At 35.2% G+C, this 13,217-nt stretch overlaps 2 protein-coding genes and 1 non-coding gene across 4 annotated transcripts; all 3 read left to right on the top strand.

Annotated features, from left to right (window-relative positions):
- Positions 1 to 880: 880 nt before the first annotated feature.
- Positions 881 to 1,749, top strand: LOC126672168 (uncharacterized). Its single transcript, XM_050366114.1, has 2 exons — positions 881 to 890; positions 1,232 to 1,749. The coding sequence occupies exons 1-2, from the start codon at positions 881 to 883 to the stop codon at positions 1,747 to 1,749; spliced, it is 528 nt and encodes a 175-aa protein (XP_050222071.1).
- Positions 1,750 to 5,075: 3,326 nt separating this feature from the next.
- On the top strand, positions 5,076 to 5,149 carry TRNAT-AGU (transfer RNA threonine (anticodon AGU)). The gene has a single exon. It is a non-coding gene; the product is annotated as a tRNA-Thr (tRNA).
- Positions 5,150 to 5,352: 203 nt separating this feature from the next.
- LOC126673611 (uncharacterized) lies at positions 5,353 to 13,151 on the top strand. 2 transcript variants are annotated; one of them, XM_050367819.2, is made up of 18 exons: positions 5,353 to 5,729; positions 5,830 to 5,888; positions 5,967 to 6,098; positions 6,402 to 6,542; positions 7,316 to 7,372; positions 8,134 to 8,228; positions 8,362 to 8,494; positions 9,174 to 9,326; positions 9,531 to 9,721; positions 9,883 to 9,949; positions 10,235 to 10,368; positions 10,622 to 10,688; positions 10,909 to 10,971; positions 11,074 to 11,318; positions 11,408 to 11,537; positions 11,646 to 11,738; positions 12,312 to 12,497; positions 12,605 to 13,151. In XM_050367819.2, exons 1-18 carry the CDS (start codon positions 5,381 to 5,383, stop codon positions 12,896 to 12,898), a joined length of 2,589 nt encoding a protein of 862 aa, XP_050223776.1. In that variant the 5' UTR covers positions 5,353 to 5,380; the 3' UTR covers positions 12,899 to 13,151. The 2 variants fall into 2 exon arrangements, with proteins under 2 accessions (XP_050223776.1, XP_050223777.1); XM_050367820.2 differs by having other exon boundaries at positions 5,642 to 5,729; positions 5,963 to 6,098.
- The last annotated feature ends 66 nt before the right edge of the window (positions 13,152 to 13,217 follow it).

The raw sequence follows: 13,217 nt of genomic DNA, 5'->3' as shown, positions 1-13,217 counted from the left end.
CACACTAACCAATCCAATCACAAAAGTTAATATAGTGGTTTACCTTTGCCTGGAGGAGAAGAGGTGGATGATATAGCAAAGGGGTTGGAGGCCGGCTTTTGAGCCGCGAAGTCAGAAAAAGTGGTAGCTACCAACTTAGGAGAACCTGCAAATATCAAGATACAGATGTATTCAACCATTCAAAAGACAAAATGCATCTAAAGTCCTAAAGATCAATCCTTACCAGTTGATAGGGCTACAGTTTGTTGTAAAGTTTTGGTCACTACATTGGGTTGGAAGGGTGGTGTAAATAAAGTACCATCAGCTAGATAAAGGACCAACGGCTCTTTAGAAGCCGAAGCAAGGTCTGAAATCGATGCCAAACACTATTAGGCAATTGATCTAAATGGTTCTCGGCAATAAGCTAAAATTTTGAATAATTGAATTTAGTTGTTTTAGCATTAAATTCAATGTTAAGCAATTAAATTCAAGTTGTTTAAGTTTGAAGTGCACAAGCAAAAATCACAATCTTAGGTAAACCAAAAGGGATCAAGCATCACATCACAGTATCTAAATCCTAAGAGTTTGATTTCAAAAGAAATTTACCTGAGGTATTGATTGGCGGAAAACCAGAAGTTGTTGCCTTTGAAATTGCCAAGCCAGAAGTTGGTGTCTCAGAGCTAAAAGCAGGCGTAGTAGCTACAATTTCCGCCACCAAATTGGTTGGCAAACCGCTAGCTGTAAAGGGTGATTTCAATTGATGAATAAAATCAAAGTTAACAACATGCTAAAATTCAAGAATTTGTTCTATGTTAGGTGAAATTTTACCTGACACGGCCAATGATGGAGAAACACGAGACAAAGATGCAGGATCCGCCACCAAATTGGTTGGCAAACCGCCATGTACAAAAGTAAAAAAAAAGAGAGTTAAAATTACAACATGCTAAAATCCTTAGCATTTAAAGTTCAAATGTTGACATTGAATTAAATCATTAGCATTTAAAAGTTCAAATGTTGACATTGAACCAAATTCAAACAAATTAATTTTCTTGTTAAAAGTCATTTTCATCTAAAATTGGCATGGAAAAATAAAATTGACGACATTACGTCAAAACCTTATTGGTAGAGAATTTGGAAAAATAAATCCTAAATTCCAATCTCATTCAATAAGTGAGAACACAAAATCACCTCAATTCTCAAAATTCTAGGAACTAATTAATCATAAGCAATTAGTTAATTAAAAAAAAAAAAGAGAACGAGGAGAATATACCTGCTGCCGCCGTGGAAGGATCAGCCACCGGACCACCATCGCCGCCTAGCTGCTGCTGGGAAAAAACGGTGCTAGACGTTGGAGCTGTCGCCGGTGAAGGGAAAGAAGACGCCGCTGCTGCCAAGGAGGACGCTGCCGTTGGTGAGACGCTGGACGGTGGAAGAGCAGCTGCAGGCGGAGAGGAACGGTTTGATGACGGCACCGAGCTGCTGTCCGCTGCTGCCAAGGAGAACGCTGCCGCTGGCGGAAAAGAGGCTGCCGGCGATGAAAGGTCAGAAGCTGCTGCCAGCAAGGAGCTGGACGGCAGGAGAGCAGCTGCCAGCGAGGAGCTAGACGGCGGGACAGCAGTTGCGGGCAAGGAGCTGGACGGCGGGAGAGAGGCTGCTGCCGTGAGAGGTGACACGCCGAAGCTGCTGGGCGTGGACGAGGAGCTGGTCGCCGGAGGTGCGGTGGGGATGACCGGTTGTTCTCCTTCTACTTCAATTTGTGACATTGTTTGAGGCTTGGTGATTTTTGGGGAAAAATTGGGTTTAACTTTTGAATTAGGGTTTTGTTTTAAACTTTTTGGAGAAGATGAATTTGAAATCTTTTGATCTTCTAAAACCTTTTCACACACTTTTGAAACATTTGAGACCATATTTTCTAGATAATTTTCACCTTTCCATAAATTTTTATCAATTTCAGAAAATAAAACCTTAGGCCTAACCATTGTGAAAGCTAAAATTTTAAATTTTGGTTAAAAGAAATACATATAAATGGCTTTATTTCTAAAAAGCCAATTATATAGGGGGCATTGTTTGCACCAAAATTAAAAAATATGGCTTAAAGGCCATAAAGCCCCTATTCTTTTCAAAAGATAAAAGAGGTATTATTAATGATTGGCTTAAATTAATTTCTAGAGGTTGACTAATGTTGATTTCAGAAGTTGATTTCTAAAGGTTGGTTTCTAAAGGTTGATTTCTAGAGGTTGACTAATGTTGTCAGAAGTTGATTTCTAAAGGTTGGTTTCTAAAGGTTGATTTCTAGAGGTTGACTAATGTTGTCAGAAGTTGATTTCTAAAGGTTGGTTTCTAAAGGTTGATTTCTAGAGGTTGACTAATGTTGACAGAAGTTTATTTCTAAAGGTTGATTTCTAGAGGTTGACTACTCTAATTCAAAAAGTCCAGGCCCAGTTGCAGAAGATTAAGCCCAAATTTGAGATGGCCATTAAATATTAATTTAAATGGCCCATAAGCCCAAGAAGTCCATTCCAGAAGAAAAGAAGTTAAAAAGCACGTGCAGCAGAAACAAAACACGATTGACAGTTTTTGAAAGTGGGGAAGAACGTGTGCAGTTGAAACATGAAGCAGTAGTTTTCAAAGGAAAAAGCTATAAATAAGAGAAGAGCAGCCAATTTGCAGCCCCCGATCAAATCCAACAAAAACCAGCCCAAAGGCAAAAACACTCAACACTTAGCATTCTCAGTTTTCTTCAATCAGTAAAGAACTTTACGATTGAACTTTTGCAATTTCTACTCAAACACTTGTATTTTCATTTCATTCAATTAGTAAACACATTTACAATTGGATTCGTTGTTTTAGCATTACTTGATTGGAGTACTTGTTATAAGGTTAACCAAACCCCAATCGCTCGTTTAAGAAGTTAAGTTACATTTTGGAATCCGCTTCCTGGCACGCCCGCATTTCACACGCTTGTTGTTACAAACGCAAAACGCCAGTAACAGAATGTAATAATAATTTTCATGTACATAAAATAATTTTATGATTTTATGTAATGAAAATATGTTATTTCTGCAGTTTTACTATGTTTGGTTATATTTCTGCGTTTTTTTAATTCTGCAGCACGATTTGTCGATGATGGTAAATTGATAAAATTATTGTAATGTTTCAGTATTGTTGATTTTATGTTAATTTTATGTTGATAATCGGTTGATATTTATTGATTTTAACATTGACAAATAAGATAATGATGTCCGTGAAATAAACTAAAAAAATAAAAATTTAACTGAGACTAGATAATGATATGTTAGCATTGGGAAAGAAGACAAATAAAGATGTTGAATTATTATAATATTACAATGTTAAAATTGTGTTGATTTTCGGTTAATATTTTGTTGATTTTAACATTGGTGAAAAAAACAATAATGATATTGAATTATTATAATGTTATAATGTTGATCTTGTGTTGATATTGTGTTGATGTTATGTTGATATCAACATATGTAATAAACTAACTGATTCAAATTTTTCAATTTTTTTTATACTAATTTTTATTTTTTCAACATTTTTTCAATTTAATTTCATTTTTTTTATTTTATTTTCACATATAATGTGTTTTTTTTCGTTGATGATAAAATCAACTAAATATCAACATAATATTAACGCAATATCAACATAAGATTAACATTGTAACACCATAATAATTTAACATCATTATTTTCTTTTTCACAAATGCTAAAATTAACAAAATATCAACCGAAAATTAACACAATGTCAACACTATATCAATATAATAATTCAACTTCGTTATTTGTCTTCTTCCATGATGATACCATATCATTATCTAGTCTCAATCTAATTTAATTTAATTTTTTAGTTTATTTCACAGACAATATTATTTTATTTGCCAATGTTAAAATAAAAAAAATCAGTTGATAGCAACATAATATCAACATAAAGTCAACATAAAATCAAAAACACTGTGATATTACAATAATTCAGCAATCAATCATCATCAACAAATCGTTCTGCAGAATTAAAAAAAACGCAGAAACACAAGAAAAATGCAGAAATAACATAATTTTATTCCATAAAATCACAAAATTATTCTACATAACATGAAATGAGTATTAGATTCTCTAAAGATACTCTTTTATACATGTTTAATGGTGAAAAAACAGTAAAAAATTAACAAATTACAGATCTGAAAATAAAAAAAAAGAACAAAAAAATTCAAATCTGAAATTAAAACGATAAAAGAAAGATGACGGCGAGACGAAGACGGAACGGCGGAGGCAGAACGATGGAGGTGGAACGACGGAGGTGGAACAATGGAAGAGAAACGATGGAAATGGGACAGCGGAGGCGGATTGGTGCGAAGAACAAAAGGTGAGTTGAGAGAGAGAAAGGAGAGAGAAAATTGAGGAGAGAGAAAAATATTTGGTTTATGAGGATTTGACTTGGAGTAGAAAATATATTTTTTCCGTATAAAAGTAATAATCTCCAGCGTGGATGGTAGTTTTCATATTGAAAACTCTTACCCGTATAAAAGATATATTTTTACAAATATTAGATGTTTATGTAAAAAGCCCATAAGATACATATCGAGTCCATAGCGTGTGAATTGTCCACCTTGTTAATTTAAATTCTCAAATAATATTATTACTATATGAATTTAATAATTTCTTTTGTCCACTTCTTTTAAGAAAAGTATGGATCCTCTAAATATTACTAGTATTAGCTCCAGTCTAACATCGAATAAGACGTTTATTAAATTGCTTCTGAAAATATTGAATTTACATATCTGCGCTGATTTTTTTTTATATTCTTTGATTCATCAAGAACTCGCAACATGCAAGTTTGAATCGTCATAGAAAATTATTGAGCCAACAAAAAAAATCTACAACAAATAAACTAGATGGATCAAGAGTCTCATGTAACAATAAAATTTTGATAGAATTTGGAAAAACATCAACACAATTAGAAAGAACACATCACAATTAAATTCAATTTGAAACCAGAAACATTTATTAAAAGTTAAAATAATATTAAATTTATTTATTCTTTAGTTCGGTATTAACCTGTTAATTTTATTGGGTAAGCATATAGCTCTCGTAGCTCAGTTGGTTAGAGCACCCGTTTAGTAAGCGGGAGGTCTTGAGTTCAACTCTCAACGAGAGCATCATTTATTTTCTTAATTTTTGTATTATCAAAAGCGACACAGAATCCGCAACGTTTCTATAACCGTCACCACATCTTTATTACTATTTTCATTTAATTATTTTAACTCTCCCTCCAAAATTCACTCTTTTCCTAACCACCACCACCACACACTAACCAACACTACAAAAAATCCCCACAATTATTATTAATTCAATTTTCAACCCCAAATAATTCCATTTCACACTTTTCAATGCCCTCTTCATCCTCTTCCTTATGCTACCACACCCAAATTCCCACCATGTTTACCCAAAAAACCACTCCATTTCTCCACAAATTTCACTTCTACCCCTACTATTTCCGCTCCTCCAATTCCTACAAATTCCGCTGCCTTCTCGACCCTTCCTTCGCCCTCTCCTCCTCCGTTTTCACCTCCGCCAACATCATCGCCGCCGCTGCCTCCGCCGGAAGTTCTACCTCCCTCCATGGCGCTGTCACTTCCGCGATCACTCAAGTTGCTGTCACCGCCGTCGCTATTGCCTCCGGCGCTTGTCTCTCTACTAAGGTCGATTTTTTGTGGCCTAAGGGCGAGGAACAACCAGGTTATTTTTTTAACAACGTGGACTAAATTGTAAATTATTGTAAATTATTGTAAACTTATGGGGTGATTTTGTAATTTTCTTGTTTGTATTACTTGTGCAGGTTGTTTTATCGTTGATGGAGTAGATGTGACTGGGTGTAGCATATTTAGTGATGGACAGGTTTAATATCATTAATTTGCGGTTAATTATTAATTTTTGGGTTAAGGTACTAAAAATGTTTGGAATTTGTGAAGGCAGGTGCAAAAGGCTATTAATTTTGCTAAAAAAGCTCATCAAGGGCAGTTTAGGAAAACTGGTGAACCTTATTTGACTCACTGTATTCATACTGGAAGAATTCTTGCTATGCTTGTTCCTTCAACTGGCATAAGGGTATGTACTCAATTAAAAGAAATAAATTCAATCTTTTTTCTGAAAAAATCGGATACTTGGCGTTTCAGACACGAAACTACAATTTTAACATAGGAAACCTTAAAATAACGCCTTGTTCAAGTGTCCTGTTTCCCCGTGTCCGTGTCTGTGCTATCTAGGTTACTATCTGGTTTGATTAAATTTTATTGTTTGTTAATTGTTATGTATGCGTGCTTACGTTACTCTTTTCAAGGAGCATTACCTTTTTGTCTATCCTGCCAATATATCTGCCTCTTCACTGAGATTATTAGAAATGTATTACAGGCTGTTGAAACTGTTGTGGCCGGAATTCTTCATGATGTGGTAGATGATACGCATGAAAGTTTACAAAATGTAGAAGAAGAGTTTGGTGAAGATGTAGCAAAGTTGGTAGCTGGTGTTTCCAGATTAAGTTTTATAAATCAGGTAATTAGCTAATTAATCATCTTCCTTTTCTTCTGCTTTCTGAATTTTTTGCATTCGATCAAGGATTTTGACGAGGCTTTTCGTTCGAAGTGTTTCTATGGAAGGGAATACAAATGTGGCTGGTGGATACACCCTCCTTTTTAGCATAGTTGTGGTAAATTGTGTTCTTAATTCTTAGGATCCTCATTTAGGAGTATTTGAATCAATAGCTTAACAAAGTAGCTCTTACCACTGGCAGAAGCTATTTTATTTGCAGACTACAAAAGGATTTTGGAATTTGATTCTTTTTCTTTCTATAATTTGGTTTTCGGTTGAAATATCATGTGAAATTAGCCTGTTTTTTTATTAAGTCATTTGCATATATGCTTTTGGAAGCTTGTAGTAACATTGTAGATAATATTTCTTCCTAAGTTCTTATTTCATTGTATTCTTACATAGACTCTTTTTTTTCCTTTTTATCATGTTTCAAAGGATAAAATGTTTTTCTTTATAGGTCAATTATAGATATTAAATAACTATTAAGAATAAGATATTTATCCTGCACAATAGCAGGACAGGAACAGTAAAAAAATTTCATGCCCATTCTGGTTGAAGTTAACTTGCTAATTTTAGGATGTCTTTTCAGTTTGGGTCCACTGTTAATCTATATCTCTACTGCCCTTAAATCTATCTGTTTCTTATGCATTCTTCCTGTGATTATTGTGTGCTTGAAAATTCTTTAATTTGACGATATTCACCATTTTTATGCTGTTTGCCAACATTTCTTTTTGCAGCTGCTACGGAGACATCGCAGGGTAAATGTGAACCAGAGTACACTCGGTCAGGAAGAGGTACGGAGCTTAAGTTTTGTGTAATGATTGCATAATAATGCACTAATGATTGCATAATAGTGTATTACGTGGAAATCAGGATTCTTTCTTTCATAAAATATGTAACCACAACTAAATGTATATGCGCATTCTCTTGTTGCCTGTTATAAAGAGAAAAAAAGAAAACATGAGATGCTTTATTACGAAACAGTAAAGCATATTTATATCTTTATAATCAATGGGAATGTAGAGTTTTCCAAAGCATTTATCCATTATGCAGCACCGATAAATTTACTATTTTTACCAAGGGTTAATTGCAAATTAAATCACGAACTTTAGCGAATTTGCAATTGCAACACGAATTTGAAATTTGACAATGTCAGTCACCAACTTTTATTTTTTGGCAAATCATAACATCGAGTTAAAAAAAATACTGATGTGGACATTATAATATATAGCCACGTGTTGCATGATTGGTCGGTTTTTCAATTTGCCAAAAATTGAAAGTTGGTCACTAACATTGCCAAGTTTTAAAGTTCGTGCTGTAATTGCGAATCACGCTAAAGTTTGTGATTTAATTTGCAATTAACCCTTTTACCAATGGTGAGAAACTAATTTCTGTCCAAGGCATGGGTCTGTGTGTCGGTCTTATGTTACAACTATTTGCATTATATACAAAATGATGTTAGACATAATAAATCCTACAGTTATCAGTTTGTATCGTCATTAGTGTTATAATGTTTTTTAACTCGAGTGTTATTTTTGTTTCATTATCTTTCAAGGCAAATAATTTACGAGTTATGCTTTTGGGTATGGTTGATGATCCTCGTGTGGTACTCATCAAGCTTGCGGACCGCCTTCACAATATGAGGACTATGTACTGTTTTTGACTTTTACTAACATGGTCACAATATTTTTTCTTTTCCCTGTTTAGGCATGGTCTCCCGTTTTTCTAAATGGATCAAGGTACTTGGTATTTGGTACTGATCATTTAATTTTCTCTGTTGCAGCTACGCTCTGCCATCTTTGAAGGCTCAAGCTGTTGCACAGGAAACTCTACATATTTGGTGCTCACTTGCTTCCAGATTGGGCATGTGGGCTCTGAAAGCTGAACTTGAAGATTTATGTTTTGCTGTTCTTCAGGTGTGAAATTTAAATTGTGTAGGAGTCTGTTAAACTTTAAATACGGTTTGTGTTGCAATTTTTTATAGCTGATGTTAATAATTCTCCAGTATGATGGCATAGTTGATAAATGATTTTGGTTAACCACGTTGAATATGAACTTATAACCTTATAGAATTTGCACTTTTCTGAGCCTCTTGTTGGGTTTAAACTGTTGTTGATTTCCTACTACTAAGTAATTATAGACATTACTAAATTATGATTATGATGGCTGGGAATCTCATTTACTTGTGTGAATGCACCCAAACTGGATTTTGCATTTTTTTAATCAGATTTTGAGAAATGCAAATTAAATAATGTATTAGGTATAAAAGTCAGCATTTGTACTAATTCAGCCGTTGAATGTTTGAGGTCGTGCTCCATTACAGTTATAATCACATGCCTTGTATGAGCTATGAACTTCTAGGTTGTGGCAGACTGAACATGAATTGGATGAGTTTTGTCCCTAGCAAGTGTATGGTGCTGTGCAACTCCAGCAAAAATTAGAAGCAGATTTTTTTTAAACAGAAGGATGTGGATAGAATGGGTTGCAATCTACACCTATGCAACAAAACTTATTATTGTTGTGGGCGAGACTGAATTCAGCAGGATCCTTCTTTTTCCCTTTAATTAACATACTCTAATTCTATATGATATGCAGCCTCAGTTGTTTCGGAACATGCGAGCTGATCTGGCTTTCATGTGGAGCTCTAGCAGCAGAGCTGGATGGCCAAGAAGATTATCCAACAAATTGAACTTGTTGCCTTTGGATGAGAATAATTTGACTCCTGAAGATGATATCTCAAGAATGAAGGTACATACAACATAATTGATACTTGTTACAGAGGATTTCTTCAAACCTCTATTTCCGGCTTAATTTGTTGTCTTTGGGAAGCTAGCATGTTGTGAATTCCAAATGCATATTCATTTTGTTTGACATTCCAAAGGTTGGAGTTATGGAGAGTTAGAAAAAGCTTCAATGACATGAGTCAATTCAATTTATGTTTTCTATATGCAGGATCTTTTGGACGCTGTTGTGCCTTTCGATGTTCTATTGGATCGTAAAAAAGGGATGCTGTTTCTTAATAGTCTAAGGAGAATATCAGATGCCCAAAGACAACCAAAGGTTGTTCAAGATGCTGGAATTGCTCTAGCATCGCTTATTGCTTGTGAGGAAGCACTCGAGAGGGAGCTACTTATTTCAACTTCGTAAGTTGTGTTTTCTTGCTAGCAATTGAAGCCTTTATTTTTTGAAGAAATCATAAATATGGTGCAATATGTTAGTTCATTTTCTGAATATCATGCCTATGGAACTTGTATCATCAGATTTCCTCTAGATAATGGATGTCCTCTCTCTCTTGTTTTTGTAGTTACGTTCCGGGAATGGAAGTGACTTTATCTAGCCGACTTAAGAGCTTGTATAGTGTCTATAGCAAGGTATTACTGAAGTTTGAGGTTTCTTTTAATCAATATCTGTCAGCAATAATGTCCCTCAATTTGTTTATCTCTAGCTTTTATCATAAAAATTGGCGCGAGCATTGTTTGGTGTAGTATATTACTTCTAGTTCAGTTATACTAAATTATAGTGTTACCTTTATTTCGTATGATCTTCAGTTATACTTAGTCTTTAACTTTTTTTTTTCTTTTTTTCCCCTTTAAAAATGTCTGTCTTCTGGTTTCAGCAATTAGTTTGCAAATTATTTTTGTCTTTAATCTCTGTAGATGAAGCGGAAAGATGTCGACATTGATAAGGTATATGATGCCCGGGCACTGAGAGTAGTTGTTGGAGACAAGAATGGAACTTTACATGGACCTGCAATTCAGTGTTGTTACAGTCTTCTCGATATAGTGCATAGGTATATTCACATATATGTGCATGCTCACACTTAATCTGTTGGGATTAACTGCTCTGGTGCTATTGTTATTTTGTTTTAACGCGGTTTATTATAGTATTAGCTTGGGGAGTCCTGTCATATGCTCATGCATTTTTAGGTTTAACATAAAATATCACGGGGCATTTTGATGTCAGGTGATGCTTCCTTGCTCTATGCAAAGATTTATGTTGGATGAGGCAGGTGATTTATCATGCTGTTTTACCTTCTCTTACAGGCTGTGGACTCCCATTGATGGTGAACTTGATGACTACATTGTTAACCCAAAGCCAAGTGGATACCAGGTGATGTGTCAAATCAGTCAGATAATATATGTTGATTAGGTGCACCATTTTCATCTAAACATGTTACATTCTTGTAGATAGGCATATTTCGTGATATGTTATTGTTCTGAATCATAAAAGATCCTGTGAAGGCAATAGAAGCAGAGTTTTATTTGTCTTTTCACCACAAGTTATCTATTTTGAGTCGCATTTTAACCTTGAGACATCTTTTCACTTGCAGTCTCTGCACACGGCAGTACAAGGTCCTGATAGTGCACCTTTGGAAGTCCAAATAAGAACACAGGTGCCAAACTTATGCTTTTATTTCCTCCTTCATTTGAAGCTGAAGTTAGTTATCATGATTTTTGGTTTAACTGATACAACCAATATATGTTTGTCTTTTAAGAAAATGCATGAGTATGCAGAGCATGGACTTGCAGCACACTGGCTTTACAAAGAAACTGGGAATAAGTTGCCGTTCATTAATGGCATGGATGAGTCTGAAACAGAGGCATCCTCTTGTCTCTCCACAGATATTGAGGATCATAATTCTTTAGGAGTCGATCAGTTTCAGAAATACAGGTCCCTAAAAATGGGACATCCAGTCCTCAGAGTTCAAGGAAGTCACTTACTTGCTGCTGTTATAATCAGGTATGGTGTGACACCATGTTTATCATGGTACTTCTGCAATCTATTTAAACTTCAAATTTACCTATTTCTGCATGAAAGTTGAATTTCAGAGTAGATAAAGAAGGAAGAGAGTTGCTAGTTGCTGTGAGCTTTGGACTGGCAGCTTCTGAAGCAGTAGCTGACAGGAGATCTTCTTTTCCAACAAAGCGCTGGGAAGCTTACGCAAGATTATTTAAAAAGGTGAGTTGTTTTTTGTTTTTTGTTTCTATTTCTTATTCATTTTACTGAACTGGGAAAGGTTATGAAGCAGATAACACTGCCTATTGTGCTGCCATTTTTGCTCGGCAGGTATCAGATGAGTGGTGGTGTGAACCAGGACATGGGGATTGGTGTACATGCTTAGAGAAATACACACTTTGTCGAGATGGTATGTACCATAAGGTATGTTTAACTCAGACCGACAAACTCGACTAGAAGCTGGAAGCTGTTTTGGTTCTTGTTATTATCGATAATATTCTGTCCATCCTTTTTTAATATGCAGTACCTCTTTTCACTGCAAGTGATTTATGAAACAAATTGTATCACATGTTTCTGAATTTTGGTATTAGGATGAGGACTCAATAGTGAATAAAGCCACCGTTGGTCATGTCTTTGACTTGTTATTTATTAGTTAGTGTTTGCTTGGTTTAATTATATTTACATTCTTCATATAACTGTACTTTAAAAATCCATACTTTACTTTACTTCTTTTCTCCCAAACAAAGCCTTAAAGATACTTTTCTTTTTATCAACGGTATGCAATATTAAGGTTCTTTAGCTTGTGTAACCATAAATTTGACTGGGTTCTTGGATCAGAATTCATATCTTCACAGGATTTGATCACATATCAGTCCTTCATTTTGCTACATGCTGTTCTACATTATCAATGGGATGAACCTTTTATATTGCCCTTTTTAACATGGTACTCTGTAGGACCTCGCAAGAAATTTATCAGTATGTATTTTTGGCATGCAGCAAGATCAATTTGAGCGCCTTTTACCAACCTTCATCCAGGTTATTGACCTGACGGAGCACGAAGAAGCTGAATATTGGTCCGTTGTATCTGCTGTTCTTGAAGGCAAACCTGTTGATTCTGTTGAATCTAGTCCACACTCAGATTCTTTTGCTTCCAATTCGATTGACTCGAGCATCAATAATAAGGTCCGTATGCTGGGGAAACAATGATTTTGACCAAACCTCAAGGGATTGATAATTATCCTTAAATTTAAAACCAGAACTGCTGACACAGTCTTAATCTTATATGTTAGGTCCGTCTGTTGAGGACAATGCTCCGGTGGGAAGAGCAACTACGCACTGAAGCAAGTCTCGGGCAATCTAAGTACGATATTAAGTTTCAACGTCTGGAAGATTCTGTGATTCTTGGTGAAGTGGTAATCATAAGCTGGCCGCATGGTGAAATAATGAGATTAAGGAGCGGTAGCACTGCTGCGGATGCTGGTAGAAGAGTAGGTCTCGAGGGTAAGTTGGTTTTGGTGAATGGTCAGCATGTTTTGCCCAATACTCAGCTCAAAGATGGTGATGTTGTTGAAGTTAGAGTGTAGATAATATTGCTATCTCAACCTCGTAGCCACACGACGATTGATCGGTGTCGATAACAAGGTACAATCATATCTATTCATCTTTTAGTTCTATGCGACATTCATAATCCAATTGTGTAGTAGCTAGACCTACCATTTAGTTTAATTTGTAAATGAGCTTTGATTGTTAATTTGGTGTAAATATTGACGACTCTATATGCTCAAAAAAATTGTATAGCACCTAAAAGATTTAAAAAAGAAGCAGATTCAAATCAAATTAGCCATACACAACATAGTTTTTCTTTAACAAATGCTGTGGTTTCAATGTTGTCAAGCAAAATAA

Source organism: Mercurialis annua, linkage group LG3, assembly GCF_937616625.2.
Source record: "Mercurialis annua linkage group LG3, ddMerAnnu1.2, whole genome shotgun sequence".
NCBI lineage: Eukaryota > Viridiplantae > Streptophyta > Magnoliopsida > Malpighiales > Euphorbiaceae > Mercurialis > Mercurialis annua.
The sequence above is the reverse complement of the archived record's forward strand: the minus strand, read 5'-3'. Positions and strand labels throughout refer to the sequence as shown.

What these genes read in the sequence shown, in the direction of transcription:
- LOC126673611 (XM_050367819.2), top strand. Translation starts at nt 5,381, where the DNA reads ATGCCCTCTTCATCCTCTTCCTTATGCTACCACACCCAAATTCCCACC. An exon ending in GATTAAGTTTTATAAATCAG is followed by an intron (nt 6,543 to 7,315) that starts GTAATTAGCTAA and finishes TTCTTTTTGCAG; the next exon opens with CTGCTACGGAGACATCGCAG. An exon ending in ACTCGAGCATCAATAATAAG is followed by an intron (nt 12,498 to 12,604) that starts GTCCGTATGCTG and finishes CTTATATGTTAG; the next exon opens with GTCCGTCTGTTGAGGACAAT.